This window comes from Haliotis asinina, chromosome 5, assembly GCF_037392515.1.
Source record: "Haliotis asinina isolate JCU_RB_2024 chromosome 5, JCU_Hal_asi_v2, whole genome shotgun sequence".
Lineage (NCBI taxonomy): Eukaryota > Metazoa > Mollusca > Gastropoda > Lepetellida > Haliotidae > Haliotis > Haliotis asinina.
The window spans coordinates 10,590,165-10,609,289 of record NC_090284.1 but is presented as its reverse complement, the minus strand read 5'-3'; the positions used below and the strand labels follow the sequence as shown (position 1 = coordinate 10,609,289).

Genomic DNA, 19,125 nt, shown 5'->3' with positions numbered 1-19,125 from the left:
ATGTATTGAATCAAAATTATAACAAAATGTTTAGTGGTTAGTGCTGCCAAGATAATTATCTTTGCTGAAGAGGTAACATGATATAATTTATTTTGAAAACTTTGAATTAAGCATTGATGCTTGGTTATCATGAAGGATGCTTTCCACACAACTTGCTAGGATTTAATGTGCAACAATATGTTCCAAGTTACATGTGGCTGTGCAGAGCATAGAGTATTAGAGGGATTATTTTTTCAGTCCCAATGAGTGACGGATTAAACACCTTCCAGTGTACAAGAAGCATACTGATCAGAGTAGCATCAGACACAAGTCTTCACTCTATTCTCCATTGCAGGTTGTATTCAAGACCGACCTGTATGGCACATTCAGGCAGTCCATTGTGTTTGACTTTGGTCTGGAGGCAGTGATGGCCCGTGAGATGCAGGTGGAGTCTGCTCCAGTGATGGACACAGAGAAGCTGACAAAGGACCTCATCCTCACAGACTCCAGCAGGTGGACAGAGGAGAAAGTGGAAATTATACCCTTTGAACCTGTGTAAGTTTGACTGGAAGGGAGCAGTGTGATGGTGATAGCAATGTTGTCATGGTATACAGTCTACCCACTTTGTGACAGCAAGGTATTACAGACTGTCTTTCCACATTTCCTTTCAGGTGTTGATACACTTTCTTACTTGCAAACCATAAACATGTAATACACACCAAACTGAAGTCATATGGAAAAGGTAGCTGCCGAATAACAAGTGCCAAGTTATATAGTCATCAAATATTTCTGTTCTTTACTGTCAAAATCTATGACAGCAAACATCACTTGGATACACTTCAAACAAGCAGTTCTCTTTTTGAAATTTCAAATCATCTGCATCATTGTTGACTGCTTACTAAACTTGTGAAATTTGGGCACAGCCAGGTAAATGTTGTAAATAACATTAATTAACAGAATAGACTGATTTCCCTTACCCATGCTTAGTTCTGCTGACACTGGGGCAAAACTAAGACACCCCAAGTCCTTGGTCTGTCAATATACCTGTGCTTGTGGGTTTCAGGATTGACTAAACGAAATTAAGCCTTTGCTTCAACATTAAACCAACACATGATACAACTTAAATACTGTATGAAGTACCTTTTTACTGGCACACTTTTTAGATGATTGGATCATTGTGTGTTCTAGTTCCAATCCGTATTCTGACATAGAAAAGAACCTACTGTCCAAGTACACATTACCTCGTCCGGAGAAGCTGTCAATGTCAGAGACCATCATCCAGACCCTCAGCAAGGAGAACTACCGCCTCTGGATGCATGAGATGCTCTACCTGGAGGAGATGGCCCAGCTCAGCTTCGTGTCAAGGTCAGTCTCCACAACACACCTCACTATCCACCTCCACTGTACTTCTGTAACTAACTGGGCCTCTTATTCAGGCCAGTCTCCACAACCCACCTCACTATACACCTCCACCATACCCCTGTAACTAACCGGGCCTCTTAGTCAGGCCAGTCTCCACAACCCACCTCACTATACACCTCCACCATACCCCTGTAACTAACCGGGCCTCTTATTCAGGCCAGTCTCCACAACCCACCTCACTATACACCTCCATCATACCCCAGTAACTAACTGGGCCTCTTATTCAGGCCAGTCTCCACAACCCACCTCACTATACACCTCCACCATACCCCTGTAACTAACCGGGCCTCTTATTCAGGTCAGTCTCCACAACCCACCTCACTATACACTTCCACCATACCCCTGTAACTAACTGGGCCTCTTATTCAGGCCAGTCTCCACAACCCACCTCACTATACACCTCCACCATACCCCTGTAACTAACCGGGCCTCTTATTCAGGCCAGTCTCCACAACCCACCTCACTATACACCTCCATCATACCCCTGTAACTAACTGGGCCTCTTATTCAGGCCAGTCTCCACAACCCACCTCACTATACACCTCCACCATACCCCTGTAACTAACTGGGCCTCTTATTCAGGTCAGTCTCCACAACCCACCTCACTATACACCTCCATCATACCCCTGTAACTAACTGGGCCTCTTATTCAGGTCAGTCTCCACAACCCACCTCACTATACACCTCCATCATACCCCTGTAACTAACTGGGCCTCTTAGTCAGGCCAGTCTCCACAACCCACCTCACTATACACCTCCATCATACCCCTGTAACTAACTGGGCCTCTTATTCAGGCCAGTCTCCACAACCCACCTCACTATACACTTCCACCATACCCCTGTAACTAACTGGGCCTCTTATTCAGGCCAGTCTCCACAACCCACCTCACTATACACCTCCACCATACCCCTGTAACTAACCGGGCCTCTTATTCAGGCCAGTCTCCACAACCCACCTCACTATACACCTCCATCATACCCCTGTAACTAACTGGGCCTCTTATTCAGGCCAGTCTCCACAACCCACCTCACTATACACCTCCACCATACCCCTGTAACTAACTGGGCCTCTTATTCAGGTCAGTCTCCACAACCCACCTCACTATACACCTCCATCATACCCCTGTAACTAACTGGGCCTCTTATTCAGGTCAGTCTCCACAACCCACCTCACTATACACCTCCATCATACCCCTGTAACTAACTGGGCCTCTTAGTCAGGCCAGTCTCCACAACCCACCTCACTATACACCTCCATCATACCCCTGTAACTAACTGGGCCTCTTATTCAGGCCAGTCTCCACAACCCACCTCACTATACACCTCCATCATACCCCTGTAACTAACTGGGCCTCTTATTCAGGTCAGTCTCCACAACCCACCTCACTATACACCTCCATCATACCCCTGTAACTAACTGGGCCTCTTATTCAGGCCAGTGTCCACAACCCAGCTCACTATACACCTCCATCATACCCCTGTAACTAACTGGGCCTCTTATTCAGGCCAGTGTCCACAACCCACCTCACTATACACCTCCATCGTACTTCTGTAACTAACTGGGCCTCTTATTCAGGCCAGTGTCCACAACCCACCTCACTATACACCTCCATCATACCCCTGTAACTAACTGGGCCTCTTATTCAGGCCAGTCTCCACAACCCACCTCACTATACACCTCCATCATACCCCTGTAACTAACTGGGCCTCTTATTCAGGTCAGTCTCCACAACCCACCTCACTATCTACCTCCATCATACCCCTGTAACTAACTGGGCCTCTTATTCAGGCCAGTCTCCACAACCCAGCTCACTATACACCTCCACCATACCCCTGTAACTAACTGGGCCTCTTATTCAGGCCAGTCTCCACAACCCACCTCACTATACACCTCCATCATACCCCTGTAACTAACTGGGCCTCTTATTCAGGCCAGTCTCCACAACCCACCTCACTATACACCTCCATCATACCCCTGTAACTAACTGGGCCTCTTATTCAGGCCAGTCTCCACAACCCACCTCACTATCTACCTCCACTGTACTTCTGTAACTAACTGGGCCTCTTATTCAGGTCAGTCTCCACAACACACCTCACTATACACCTCCACCATACCCCTGTAACTAACTGGGCCTCTTATTCAGGTCAGTCTCCACAACCCACCTCACTATACACCTCCACCATACCCCTGTAACTAACTGGGCCTCTTATTCAGGTCAGTCTCCACAACCCACCTCACTATACACCTCCACCATACCCCTGTAACTAACTGGGCCTCTTATTCAGGTCAGTCTCCACAACCCACCTCACTATACACCTCCATCATACCCCTGTAACTAACTGGGCCTCTTATTCAGGCCAGTCTCCACAACCCACCTCACTATCTACCTCCATCATACCCCTGTAACTAACTGGGCCTCTTATTCAGGCCAGTCTCCACAACCCACCTCACTATACACCTCCATCATACCCCTGTAACTAACTGGGCCTCTTATTCAGGTCAGTCTCCACAACACACCTCACTATACACCTCCATCATACCCCTGTAACTAACTGGGCCTCTTATTCAGGTCAGTCTCCACAACCCACCTCACTATACACCTCCATCATACCCCTGTAACTAACTGGGCCTCTTATTCAGGCCAGTCTCCACAACCCACCTCACTATACACCTCCATCATACCCCTGTAACTAACTGGGCCTCTTATTCAGGTCAGTCTCCACAACCCACCTCACTATACACCTCCATCATACCCCTGTAACTAACTGGGCCTCTTATTCAGGCCAGTCTCCACAACCCAGCTCACTATACACCTCCATCATACCCCTGTAACTAACTGGGCCTCTTAGTCAGGCCAGTCTCCACAACCCAGCTCACTATACACCTCCATCATACCCCTGTAACTAACTGGGCCTCTTATTCAGGTCAGTCTCCACAACGCACCTCACTATACACCTCCATCATACCCCTGTAACTAACTGGGCCTCTTATTCAGGTCAGTCTCCACAACCCACCTCACTATACACCTCCACCATACCCCTGTAACTAACTGGGCCTCTTATTCAGGCCAGTCTCCACAACCCACCTCACTATCTACCTCCACTGTACTTCTGTAACTGTCAGGCCACTTGTGGTGAGATACTACCAAAATACTGCGTCTGTTCCTCTGTAACTTATTGGACCTATAGGAGCAGTTACAGAGAGATACTTCACAATATGCCCCCACTGTTGAAATGGATTACAGAAAAGTTGGGTCTTTACGTCATGCTCTTAGAATGGTTAAAATCCCAAATGTTTCCTTACGATAGGCCTGGAACTGTCATTCCTTAACCATGATTACATAATTTTACATTATCCTAACTTGAACAGCGTATGAGACAGGAAAAGAAAAGTCACATTTCAGGGAAAGCAAAATTCTCCTAAACGATTAACTCCAGTGATATACCATAGTTCTTCCAGCAATACATTACAGATCATGCTGTAATGCTGATAACACAGGCAGTGACCTACCACTTGTGCAGCTATATCATTCCTCCTCTCAGATTCAATGTGAAGACATCCCTCCAGCTGGTGAACCGCTTCCTTCTGATGCCGGGGGCACTGTCCACTGCCAAGTATGCCCATGATGGACAGCTGTTTGCCAGGATGAAGCTTGAGGATGACCTTTCTGAGGACTCTATGGGAGGGCGGCTCATCTTGATGAACTCACAGATGGCGCTTATCGCCCCAGCCATTACTGATGCTGATGGAAAATTAGTAAAGACAGACCAGGTTTGGCTTCAAATTTTGTTGTCTGTTTAAGAAAAATATGAGGGGATATCAAAAAGTAGTGAGCCTCACCACAACAATGATATAAATTCAACTGTTTTTGTGTATTCTTTTTCTAAATAATATCTGTCAACCTCAAGCAAATTGGTTTGCTGTGTACCAGCCTCACGATCCCCATTTTGTTAGATTTTTTATCTTGGTATCCCCAATAACACAAAATCTGCAATAAGTGCATCACAAACTTCTGGAAACAAAATATTCATGAAAACATTTTGTGTGTTTGAGGTAGTAGATGTCTGGTAAAATCAAGCTTATATATTAAGGTGCATATAAAAGCATAGAATAAGTGAATATGGATAACAACTTCTTTAATACTGGAACACGACGTTTCGATACAGGTTCTTGTAACGTTTTCAAAGTGTAAATGATACAGGGAGAGAACAGGCGATATATATACATAAACTAATTAACAAGTGATGATAAAGACAAAGGGTTAACAATGGATACAAGAATACAAGTTAACAATGTGAGGATAACTAAGTAAGCCAGTGAGGTACACAGAGTGGGTTGTTTGTACAGTAGGCTAGAGTGGTTTGATGAGCTCATTGTAAGCCGTGGGGGTAGGGTAGCCTTCGTCTCTGTTAATCAGCGATTACATCCTTAGGGTTGGGTTTTATGGTTTTACAATCTACAAAATTGACTGCAATTGTGGACACTCATACATACGAGAAACATCCAGGCCTGACGACACCAGAATCAAGGAACATCAGAAATCAATCATCAAATCGGACCAGAAATCAGCAGTTTCAGATCACATAGTGGCCCATCCCGATCACCAAATCAACAGGACTGACTACACCATCCTCTCAAAGAACCAATCAGACTTTACCAAAAGGAAAATAACTGAAGCTATCAACATCAAACGATACCCACCGCTGATTAAGAGAGACCAAGGCTACCCTATGCCCACGGCTTACTATCATCACTTGTTAATTAGTTTATGTATATATATCGCCTGTTCTCTCCCTGTATCGTTTACACTTCGAAAACGATACAAGAACCTGTATCGAAACGTTGTGTTCTTGTATTAAAGAAGTTGTCATCCATATACACTTATTCTATTTACTTCCAACTTCTGAAATATGCCTCTCAATCAAGCCATATAAAAGCAATTTGAAACTAAAGTCACTTGTCAAAGTGACTCCCTTTTTATATTTACTGACAGAGCTTGTTTTGGAGACACTACCCACCCCTTTCCAGATGACGTAATCATAAGGACACAACTGATTCTAATGTTTTGACTTTTCATACACGATGCCAAGAGTTAAAGCTAAATACTGAATAGACACACAAGTGTCAGCTCCCAACAGTGCCAGCTTGAATATCTGGACACAATGTTTGTGAAAGATCAAAGTGAAGGTGTCCTTAAAAACAGACCCTGTGTCAGTCTGTTTTACTCATCAGGATTGTACCCCAAAATGCATGTTTTTGTAGGTTGCTGTCCTTGGTTGATTATTACCATATTTTTTGTTCCCCTAGTTTGATGAATGTTGTATTTATGTTATATACTTCTTCCCACATACTGAATTAATCAAAGCCTCTCTATAAATCATGTTGTCTAGACTGTGTATCTCTCTGTAGGTGTACGAAGCATTGATAGAGGACAAGGGAAAGAACTTCATCTTCCTGCGACTGTCCGCACGTTGCATCAAAGAGCTCAACTTGACATGTGACCAGGAGTTTGAGGCTCAGGTACAGTTAGTAAACAAACCAGGAATTGGTTTAATAACAGTGATTGAACTACACCTTTCACATGACTTTGAAAGAAATGGATGGAGTTACATGTAATGCTGTCACTAGCTGATATACATGTATGTTGTGTAGAGATAATTGGAAGGACACCACATTAAGTGAATAGTCCACCAGACCAAGTGTGCTGAGTTGTGTTTTGGAATCTTACTTAATCATGGTAGTCCTCATTGACTAGCAGCATTTTAGGGGTATAATTCTCAACCAATTTTAAATGCATCAGTTTATCTACAAATTGAAACAAACAAAAAGAATACTTTTGGCATTTCCATTGCAACAAGGTTGACTGGGGCTGGAATTGGTGGTAGTGCTATTTTCTAAAGCAGAACTCTGAAACCATTCAATGTTTCTTCATCTGGTGGTGTACTGGTGCCTTCTGGTAGTTTTGGAATTGTGAATCAAATATTTTTTTCATCTCCATGGCAATAACTTGGACTGAAATTTGTGGTAGTGCTCTTTTCCAGTGCAGAACTCTAAAACTGTTCCCTAATTCCTCACCAAAACTGTTCCCTAATTCTTCACCAAACTTGGCACATAGCATGGTCTAGTGGTGTACTGGTGCCTTTTTGTAACAAGTTTGACTTAGACTGAAATAGCCGGTTGTGTTAGTTTCGAGCGCAGAACTTATATGGCCTTTCATTACTCTCCTTTCACTTTTCTCTAAACACACCAAAACATTTGGCATAACCATGACTTGTAGACATATTCATGAAGGATATTTTGCCTTTTGTGGGGGATATTGATGACTTTGTCGTCTTGTTTATACATGTACAATACGTCATTAGGTACAGTTTATTGGAAATGTCATGATATTACTAAAATATTGCCTTTAAACTCCCCAAGTATTCTATGTGTCCAACTTGAATTATTTCAGGTTCAGTTCCAGCTGAACCGGCTGTCCAAGTGTGAAATGCACTCAGCTGTTGATAAACTGCCGACTCTGGATATTGTGTTTCCTCACAAGAGTGATCCAGCCATCCCATGGACCCCAAACAGGTACTGTTCTGGTGCTGTAATTGCAGACTCTGAAACTGTTGATGATGGCTATGATATATGTCAGATATAGGGCACCTGCCAAAATAAAGAAACAGCTGTGGCTGTTAGTAAATTGATATTTTGAGATATTATGTATAGGCGGAATTTGTAATGTTCCTAGTTTGCTGTCACAAGCCCCAACTTTGTCTTTATATTTTTGCCGTATTTTGAATATTGAAGTTTGGTGGATTCCCAAATATTATCACAGTGTTACAGCTCACTAAGTTTTGAGGAAGAAAAAATAATACAAGCAGCTCCTGTGTATGTGGGTACAATGATAATGACAACCTCTGATTCCAAAATTCTAAGTCATCATCAAACTGAACTGATTTTAGTTTTCTAATTGCCATCTTATTGGGATGCTGTTGTGCTGTTACTGACACAATGACTGTGCTCCAGGCAGTGGAATGGTGACATGGACAACAAGCTCAATGTGAAACAGAAGGAGGCCATAGTGGGTGTGGTCACTGATCTCAACGTCAAGCTGCCCCCACTCCTCATCGTGGGGCCATTTGGGACAGGGAAGACATTCACCATGGCACAGGCAGCCAAGCAGGTTCTCAAGCAGGAGGACACCAGGATCCTTATCTGTACCCACTCCAACAGGTGAACAGCCCCTCATTCTGTCCCCACTCCAACAGGTGAACAACCCCTCATTCTGTCCCCACTCCAACAGGTGAACAACCCCTCATTTTGTACCCACTCCAACAGGTGAACAGCCCCTCATTTTGTGCCCACTCCAACAGGTGAACAGTCCCTCATTTTGTACCCACTCCAACAGGTGAACAGCCCCTCATCCTGTCCCCACGTCAACAGATGAACTGCCCCTCAACTTGTACCCACTCCAACAATTGAACAGTCCCACATTTCTGTCCCCACTTCAACAGGTGAACAGTCCCTCATTTTGTCCCCACGTCAGCAGTTGAGGAGTCCCTCATTCTGTCACAAGTCCAGCAGGTGAACAGCCCCTCATTCTGTCCCCACATCAAAAGGTGAACAGCCCCTCATTTTGTCCCCACTCCCACAGGTGAAGAGTCCTTCGTTTTGTTGCAACTCCAACAGGTGAACAGCCTTTCCTAGAGCTGTAGATAGTGGGACCCAGTAGGTCCAGGATATTTCAATCTGTATCCATTTCAACAGGTCACCAGCGACCCCCTGATAGGTAGAGAAGGTTTGGATACAAGATGGGTTTTTAATTTCATTTCTGTAAAAGCTTTTCTCCCCTTACAACTCTAGTCATGTGATATGACTTACATAACAAGCATTAAGTCATTGTTGATAAGCAAGCAACTCTTTCTTGACATATTGGTTGATGGATTTCTCGCTTTTGTGAAGCTAATACTGTGATATTCTTCGGCTGTGATGTAGTGCTGCAGATCTCTACATCCGAGAGTTCTTTCATCCTTATGTGGAAGACAACCACCCAGAAGCAAAGCCGCTCCGTGTGCTGTACCGACTTCGATGGGTGCAGACAGTGTCTGACATTGTCCTGGATTATTGTCTATGGGACAAGTCCGCAGGGCTGTTCAGATATCCCGAGCTGGAGGACTTGGAGAAACACAGGATAGTCATTACCACGCTCAGCACATCGCGATACGTTAGTGACCTTGACCTACCACCAGGTGAGCAGAATATATAGCAGCATCTGCAGATTCCACAATATGGCAATGTTAAACATATCTGAGTAGAAAGTTATTGTTTAAACAGTTTGTCAGTAACTGTTTTCACAGGCTAAGGAGGAGATTGTCATGTTGTGTGCTATTTCAAACATTAAGATGACCTTGTTGGTCCTATTACTGTCATTAGTCTTTCAGATCATGAATTGTAATATAAAATTATCAGGTTGTACTAATTCCTGTTTAGTAGTTCAAGGTCAGCTGTATACTCTTGTACTTAGTATACAGGAAACAAAGTTATTAATATTGATAGAGTTTGGGAATGATATAACCAGCCATGTCACAGCTTATCACAACTGCAGGTTGTCTTGGACCTGTCTTAACTTGGAAACCCCAGGTTTCCAGTTTTATGCCACTTTTAGCAATATTCCAGCAATATCATGGTGGGAGACCACAGATATGGGATTCATACATTATACCCATGTAGGGATCGAACCTGGGCCTTTGGCGTGACGAGCGAACACTTCAACCACTTGGCTATCCCACCAGCAGTCAACAAGAGGACAACAGCTTTACTAGCTAGTTACCACCATTTGCCTTGTTCAGGCTTGACAGGGATGTCTTGTTGGAGCTGTGTTATTACTTATGCTGTACATCAATTAGTGATGAGGTTTGTTCTCTGTGCCCCAGGCTTCTTCACCCACATCTTCATAGACGAGGCAGCACAGGCTCTAGAGAGTGAGACTCTCATACCTCTCTCCATGGCAGGAGAATCCACCAGAATTGTACTGGCAGGGGATCACATGCAGGTTTGTTATCCACTACGTCTCTTCCACACTAAGTGAATTATTAATCTGTCACTAACTTAGTTCTGACTTTTTCTGTTGTTAATATTTCGCTCACAAAACTGCTTTGTATACAACACAAAAACTCTCTGAGTGTTTGGTTTATATATTTCTCACAAAAAGCTATTCACTTAAGTTTTTCACTCAAAAGGTCACTCGCTAAGTTTTTTCTCCCTGTAGTCTCTAAATCTTGCAGTCAGTAAGCCACTCGCTAAATCATTCCACTGCTAAGTCTATTATTGCTGTTAAGTGCAATGCTGTTTGTCTTTTCTGCTATACCCGTGAAGATACGGGTTAGAATTGATTTTCAGTAACCCTTGCTTATCATACGAGGTGATAAATGCGATCGGGTGGTCAGGCACACTTACTTGATTGACTCACATCTTCAGTTCCCAATAGCTTAGATGGATGCTCATGATGTTGATCAATGGATTGCCTGGTCCAAACACGATTAAAAAATTTACAAACCACTGCCATATATAGCTGGAATATTGCTGAGTGTGGGGTGAAACTCAACTCACTCATTCAAACTTACCCACTTACTTACTCAGTAGGTATTTCACTTGCTAAGTCACTTACGAAGTCAGACTTGGTTAGAGAAGTGGTAAAAGTAGCATAAACTCAACTCTCAGTGGATGACTGTTGCAGCTAAGTCCTGAGGTGTACTCAGACTACACTCGGCAGCAGGGGTTCCACTCCTCCCTCCTTGAGCGTCTGTATGAGCTCTACCCAGCTGAATCAGCCTGTAAGATCATGCTGTGTGAGAACTACAGGTCACACTCCGCCATTGTGGACTTCACATCTGAGCTGTTCTATGACAATAAACTGATTGCCAGTGGGAAGCTGACAGCTCACAACAGCCACTACCCACTCACCTTCTATGCTGCAAAAGGAGAAGAGATCCAGCATGCCAACAGCACAGGCTTTTACAACAACTCAGAGGTGAGGCAAGGGAGATAACTTGTGGATGAAGTGGATTACAGAAAACATTACCAGCTGAAGAAATATGATTAATTTACTTTACAGACAGTTGACGGATATGGTTAAACATTGTCTATATATTTTGTCCAACAGGTCTACGAAATTGTTGAAAGAGTTGATGAACTAGTGAAGAAATGGCCCGAAGACTGGGGTCCCATTGAGGAGGGTGGCATTGGGGTTGTAGCTCCATACTCGGACCAGGTAAGACAGCCAAAGTTGGGCATTTGAAATACAGTCAGGATTATTATATTAATAGCAGCTTGAAGCAAAAGTGCAACTCTTAAATTCTTACGTGCACCACGCCAAGACCTGTATTCGGTTTTCCACATGTGTACAATGTGTGAAACCCAGTTCTGGTTTCCTCCATCGTGATATTCCTGGAATATTGCTAGATTTGCCATGAAACCATACTAACTCACTCAGTTGTGGTAAATGTTATGCATGGTAAATGGCTTGACTAAAGCTGAATTATTTGCAAAAAGCATGGAGAAATGCCATTTGGTAGTAAACTGTATAAACAGTTTGTGTGTTTCTAAACCTGCCTTTACACAAAGATGACAACATGTGAAGCTCATTGGCTGAAGAATACTTTTCTCTTTTCTTAATTTTAGGTTATCCGAATTCGAGCAGAGATGAGGAAGAAGAAGATGTTCAATATTTCTGTGGAGCGAGTGCTCAACGTGCAGGGTAAGAATCAGCTCCAGGTGACCTAACCCTTGACTCCTGTTGTGTTGAGGAGTAAAGCATGAAAAGCTGACATCTGCAGCTGTCCAGTCTTTCATAAAAGTAACCTTGTGTAAAAGTTCATTCCGCAATTTAAAAAATTGTGCTTTTTCTCAACTTTTTTATCACAAAGTTTTTCAGGGGTATAATGAAAGCCTTCCTGAAATTAAAAATGTCTGGGCTTCCTCTGAATGTGATGGCCGACCTGATGTCGGAATATCATCAGCATCTAATGCTAAATCTAAATAAATCTTCTCCTTTAACGCAGAATTGCTTGAGTGCTAAATCTAACATTCTGCAGTAGAAACATTGCTTTTGATCTTTTGTACCAACACATTGTTGATATTGTTATTCAGGCAAACAGTATCGTGTGATCATCTTGAGCACAGTACGGACACGCCACACTTGCCGTTCAGACACAAGTGTTGAGGATCTAATGGACTATGGCTTCTTGTCGAATGTGAAGCTCCTCAATACAGCCATCACTCGGGCTCAGTCTCTCGTTGTTGTTGTTGGCGATCCAGTCTCCCTCTGCCTTGTTGGCAAGTGCAGGTGTGTAAAGTAATAAATATATTTCAAGTGATCACGTGGCTTTTAATCACAGGTAATTAAACTAAAAGAATTCTGTTTTCTCATAAACCAGAAAAACCTAAGCTCACTGTCACTATTAACTTATTATAGAACAGACAGTGTTGTACTATTGGACAAACCATGTAACTGATTTCTTATTGTTGTCTACATTTTGCTGTATGTTAGTGATTAATTATGTAGTTATTGTGGACATCATTATTTCCTTGTTTACAGAAGGCTGTGAGTAAGTGAGTGAGATTTGTTTTATGCTGCACTCAGCAATATTCCAGCTATACAGCTTTGGTCTGTAAATAATGGAGTCTGGACCAGACAATCCAGTGATCAACAGCACAAGGATTGATCTGCACAATTGGGAACTGATGACATGTGTCAACCAAGTCTGATCACCTGATCCCTTTAGTTGCCTTTAGTTGTGACAAGCGTAGTCACCTTTTGTGGCATGCAGGGGTTGCTGAAGACCTATTCTACCATGGATCTTCAAGGGTTCTGTACCTAATGGCACTCATGGAACACTCATTCTGACAGGTGTCGATATTTCAGTTATATGGGGATGGTGTTTGATTTGTATTTTGAAATGCAAGCATCCAACACCATCCTTAGGTTTGTCATAATCCTGTGCTCACTATCCCATGTTGCTCTCCACAGGAAAGTGTGGGAGTACTATCTGGAGATATGCAACAAAAGCAGCAGCTTCCATGGCATGACATGGGCGAGTCTTCGCTCACAACTGGATGGTGCGGAGATGACCAAAACATACGTCCTGAATCCCCTTGCTCCAGAGTTTGTCCCGAACCGTTTGTTCCACAGCTCCCAGTCAGCAGTTGATGCAGCAGGCCAGTTCCTCCAAGGGATTCACCACAACATGCCCTGGCAGCACCTCAGTCCATACCATCCCATGACAACGTCATATGGACACTCTGTCATTCAGCCGGTTGGTACAAACCTTCTGTCTGGCTTATATTTTTTGTATATATATTCTCTATAAAATGCTAATAGAAAATTGTTGATCTAGTGCTTTGCAGTATTTGCTTACTTGCTGTCATTGTTGATAAAAGCATGCATCCAAAAATATTGGTAAATTAGATCATGGTTGCAAAACCATCAACTTGATTTGCATTCAATTTATACCTGTTGATTTAGAAACAAGTTTCATGAAAAAAAGGTCATCTAGTGGTAGAGGTAGTATTCTAAGAATTAATATCATTGTTAATAATTTTCCAATTTCTTAACCCACTGTTCATGCACTAGCTCACAATCACTAACTTAAACTGCACTCTCAAAACCACATCCACTATCTAATATGCACTATGCCACCCACAGGCAACCCATATTGTACAATCTCACCTACTGTCTGACATGCACTATGCCACCCTACAACCATCACATATTGTACACTCACTATCTCACCAACTCTCTGACATGCACAATGCCACGATTTCACCCATGTTGTACCCCCACTATCTGACATGCAGTATGCCATGCACAACCAACCTGTATTGTACACTACTATCTCGCCCACTATCTGACATGCACAATGCCACGATTTCACCCATGTTGTACCCCCACTATCTGACATGCACAATGCCACGATTTCACCCATATTGTACCCCCACTATCTGACATGCACAATGCCACGATTTCACCCATGTTGTACCCCCACTATCTGACATGCACAATGCCACGATTTCACCCATATTGTACCCCCACTATCTGACATGCACAATGCCACGATTTCACCCATGTTGTACCCCCACTATCTGACATGCACAATGCCACGATTTCACCCATGTTGTACCCCCACTATCTGACATGCAGTATGCCATGCACAACCAACCTGTATTGTACACTACTATCTCGCCCACTATCTGACATGCAATATCTTATCCATTCTATAACATTCAGCATCTCACCCATAATGTGACACTATTTCACCAGATTTCTAGCATGCTATGTCTTGCCCACTATCTGACATTCACTATTTCACCCACTATCTGACCTGCTCTCTCGCACCCACTGTCTTACACCTACTATCTTAAGCCCCTACTCACCAACCTTCACATTGTTCCCTGTCCCCTGTTACAGATGTACCAGCCTCCCGTGATGCCATACTACCCGATGCCCATGTACCACCCTGGCTTCTTCAGCCCCATGGTCTACCGGCCGTACATCCCTCACCGTCAGGGCAGCCCAGTTAGTGGAAGATCCAGTTCACCCAAGACAGTCACAACCAGAGCTGCACCCATGCCCCCAGCCAATCATGGCATGCGTGGTCGACCAGAACATGGCAAGAACTCACCAGATGGAGCCAAACAAGGGGATCATCCTCCATCCCACATGAAGACATTCTACAAGCAGCCCAAAGGTCGCATGATGGTGTATCTGCCGCCTCGGATGCCCATGTCTTATCCACCATATTACCACCATCCCATGTTCCAGCATCATCCATACTTCTACGTCGGGGATGAACATCACCCTCACAGACTGTCTGTTCATCAGCCTCCGTTCATGCCTCAAGGCCCCCGCTTTGCTCCCTATGGTCCAGTATTGCCCTATGGTCACCCCTCAGGGCCTCAGGCAGTAGAGCGAGGTCAGAGCTCGGGGCCTTCTTCTGGATCCAACTCTAATGTGTCCACTCCTACACCAATGGAAGACGCTGAGATGAGGAGCAGGTCGGAGGATCGGTCATCACCGTCTGTATTGGGACAGAAGATTCAGCTGATGCCAGGAGTGAAACATGTGCCTGCTCACCTCCTGAACACAGAAGGGAAAGAAGTAGGGTCAAAGAGTGGCACTCCCTCCACTCCACCCCCTGAGGACAGGCGGGAAGAGAGGAGGTCGACCCCGCTATCTGAGAGACCCTACAGTCCTGCAAACTATGGGAAAATGCCAGACAACAACAAAGTGGAAAAGATTAACAACAGAGACAATCTGAATGTTGTTTCAAATAAGAAACAAGCAAGAAAGCAATTGAAACTGAAAACAGGGTTCAGTCGTCAGTTCAGCGATGACCTGCCAACTCCCACTGAGATCACAGACTTGGTGAGGATGATTGAGGAAAGCATTGAGGAGAAAAAAGAGGAAGAGGAACCACTGCCGAAAAATAAGCCCGGGGAACTCAATGGTCAGAGTCGCCTGTCTTCACTCACTAAACTCCAGCTCAACTTGAACAATGGGCAGGACCAATCAGACAACGGTGCAGAACCTTCATCAGCTGGGAGCCAGAATGGAGAAAAGTTGTCATATGCAGGAGTCCTCAGGAAGCCACCATTGCCTCCTGCCCCTGCCTCAAGAAATGGGTCAAATATGGACACATCTCCTTTGATCGAACCTCAAACTCCTCGAACTCCATCTGGCTTCATCACTCCAGGCACCGAGATGGAGATGGACCCATTTGGCATCCTCAAGAGTCTTAATATTGAGTCCTCCTCCCCTCAGCATCATCGCTATCCTCGTTACTAAACATCAGCTCCTGTGTTCTAGCAGACCAGGGACTTATCGGTCCTCCATCTTACATTTCCATTCATACAAACTGACTCATCTGTAACAATATGGCAGTTGGACAGGCATGATCCTGTTCAGAAGGCATTGTTTCAACTCGATCACCAGCAAAATTAAATAATTTTATTTCTTAAATGTTGGACACAGGATCATGAGAGACATGTAGATTTTTGCTTTGTAGGTACAGCCCTTGGTTCTCCATGTATGTGTCAGAGCAAGGGTACATTCAAGTGCTTGTTAGACTAGTTTCTTGGCTTTTCACTCTCTTGCCTGAGACATGTAGTGCTTTCTGTATATTTCCTCCTGTATATTTCCTGGTAGCCATGTGAGTGTATTGTCACCATGATGTTGTTCCTATGACAGTGAGCAGACAGACATCATCTGTCATGCTAACAAAGCATCCAGTTGGATTCAAGGTTATTTTGTTAGATAACATATTAGTTCCATTGACTGTTGTGTTTCATGAAGAACGTGTCTATTTTGTATTAATTATTACACCCAACCATTTCAGGTTTTACATCGGAAGTTTGGAACAACATAATAGGATGATATTTGGCTGGATTTTCCCTGAGGATTCTATTTATGAACAATCATGATCGCCTTCAGAAACTGACGCAAAGTCAGACTCAGAATAAGCATATATAGTTTCATGAATTAGAAGTAAATCTTACAAACGACAGTGATGATGTTTTTGTGTTTGAGTTTATCAGTCACTGTTTTCTCTCGAAGATAGTGCAATTGTTATATTGTCTGTCCCTGTGTCTCCAAGCAAGTGTTTTTTGATTATGCTCTGTTGTCCATTTCTGTGTGTAATATACAGAGATGGGACATTCATGTTCATCATAATTACTTGTGTTGTTAAGCTATGGCTGTGAATATCTGTGACATTTTCCATTGTCAGAAATGAAATGAGTGTCATCAAAGATAAGATTTATTTACTGTTGTTATGGAAACCGTAAGATGAGACATTAAGAGTTTAATTTCTTGCTTGTTTTTGCACATAACAATTCACAGAAAACTGCCCAACTGGCTTTGTATTAGAAGTACAAGTTAAAATTGTGATAACTGTTTGTTGTTTTTGTGAATCAGACTGCATGTTTTGTAGCCACCATCTTGGCTCAAGAGTATTAGTTGCCTTGTGACAACAGCCTGTCTAGGTGTAGTGAAGGTAATAATGTTTAATTATTTCTCTTAGTCTGATTAGGATTAGATGTAGCTTCATTAATCAATTTCTTGTCTGATGTAGTGAAGTCTCTTGCAGGAGAGGAAGAATCTGTCTCTGACAGTACAAACGTAATTTGCTGGGTTACTATTTGTTAACGTTACTTGTGAAAAACTGCCTGATTCTGAACAAGTGCATGAAAGACAATATCATGTATGGAAAGATGAGTATTTTGATACCTAAAATAAGAACAAGTCCATCTTGTTTATCAATTTCAGTGTGACAATATCAAAAGGCAGCTACACAAATCAACATGGTATCAAATCAGTTTTGCCTCAATAAGAGTTGATTTGTCTAATTGTACATCATGAGACTAAACAATTGGCATTTCCTACATCCAGTCATGTCGGAGATATTTTCATTGTCAGATATATTCTCACAGTCACTTTCAGCTTTTGGTGTCGTGACTTGAAACCATGGATTGTGTAGGCTTGTGGGTGATGCAGCAAAAGAGGATTATTGCATTCAGGACACAATAGCATAATAACATGTGACTCCTTTTTGAGCATGTAGAGCGTTCACAGGGCTTGGGTAAAGGAGAGGCAGCACCCTGAACATCATCAGTTTGGCGGCAAGATGAGTGACAACTGCTGTTTGAGTGAGTCAGTTTGGTTTCACACCACTTTAACACTTCACAGTTGGGGGACACCAGAAATGGTCTTCACTCAGTACCCATGTCGCGAATAGTGGAAGAAACAAACCACTGGATGACCCTGACCTGTGATAGAGTTGAGTTGTCTCCCTTAGAACTGTAAAGCGTGTACATCTTAATTTTCAAATTGAGAATATTATGGACAAACAATAATATGTTCATCATACATTGTATCTCTAAATAAGTGAAATCTGTGGCCTATATACAAACTCTACTCTAAGTACTCTGAGACTGTGTTCAAGTATGGGAGTTTTGAAAGCTGTTTTGTCACTTTCTTGAAAACAGGTGATGTTCAGGGAACTGCCTCAGTCAGGGAATATTTTATGGGATGTTGTAAAACTCACAGCAAAGCATTATTTGTATAAACTGAGAGCTTTATCTAATCTTTGTCTCCCTGCTTTGATATTTAACAACAATTGTAAATTTCTTGCCTCTTATACCATGTAGCCCATACTACTGATCATGGCTTTAGAATGTACAGTCTATAAACTGGTTTACTACCTACTGGATTACTGGTTTAAGACCTTTCTGAATGTAATATAGGTCCATTTCTGCTCTACGGTATAAAACATTCATTACAGCAGCTGTAGTTTTGATGTTTTTGATGTTTTTCTCATTTGAATATGTATTTATCTATTTTAATCTGGTCAGTCTCAGAATTGACAGTTTTATCTTCATTTTCATAACATGACAAAATATTCTTATATTTCTTTCATTTGGTAATCCCATGATTCAGGGGAGATAACTCCATTGTTTCAAATACGTTACTACGAATGATGTCAGTACAGGGAGACACATTGGATTAACATTCCTGTACTGAATAATACTGTAATGGACTAGGCATCAAGAATAAACAGTCCGGTACAAAGTTTGAAACCAGGTTAATTATGTCATGGTCAGATTGTCAGTACACAAGTACACTTGTGTGAAATAGAACTTTAACTTTTGGTATTATTGCCAGTTTATGGATTGACCGTTTAGTG

General features: G+C 42.9%; 1 protein-coding gene across 2 annotated transcripts in view; it reads left to right on the top strand.

Annotated features, from left to right (window-relative positions):
• The window catches only part of LOC137284171 (probable helicase with zinc finger domain), a 52,920-nt gene extending 34,197 nt beyond the window's left edge, over nt 1-18,723 (top strand). Inside the window, exons 11-24 of one of the 2 annotated variants that reach the window (XM_067815890.1) lie at nt 335-534; nt 1,168-1,344; nt 4,945-5,173; nt 6,812-6,922; nt 7,854-7,975; nt 8,414-8,620; nt 9,383-9,636; nt 10,321-10,439; nt 11,124-11,417; nt 11,550-11,657; nt 12,068-12,143; nt 12,536-12,731; nt 13,416-13,701; nt 14,853-18,723. In XM_067815890.1, the coding sequence (XP_067671991.1) occupies nt 335-534; nt 1,168-1,344; nt 4,945-5,173; nt 6,812-6,922; nt 7,854-7,975; nt 8,414-8,620; nt 9,383-9,636; nt 10,321-10,439; nt 11,124-11,417; nt 11,550-11,657; nt 12,068-12,143; nt 12,536-12,731; nt 13,416-13,701; nt 14,853-16,229 (3,756 nt within the window). In that variant the 3' untranslated portion in view covers nt 16,230-18,723. The remainder of the gene's footprint in view (nt 1-334; nt 535-1,167; nt 1,345-4,944; nt 5,174-6,811; nt 6,923-7,853; nt 7,976-8,413; nt 8,621-9,382; nt 9,637-10,320; nt 10,440-11,123; nt 11,418-11,549; nt 11,658-12,067; nt 12,144-12,535; nt 12,732-13,415; nt 13,702-14,852) is intronic. The other variant, XM_067815891.1, reaches the window with a different exon arrangement.
• The last annotated feature ends 402 nt before the right edge of the window (nt 18,724-19,125 follow it).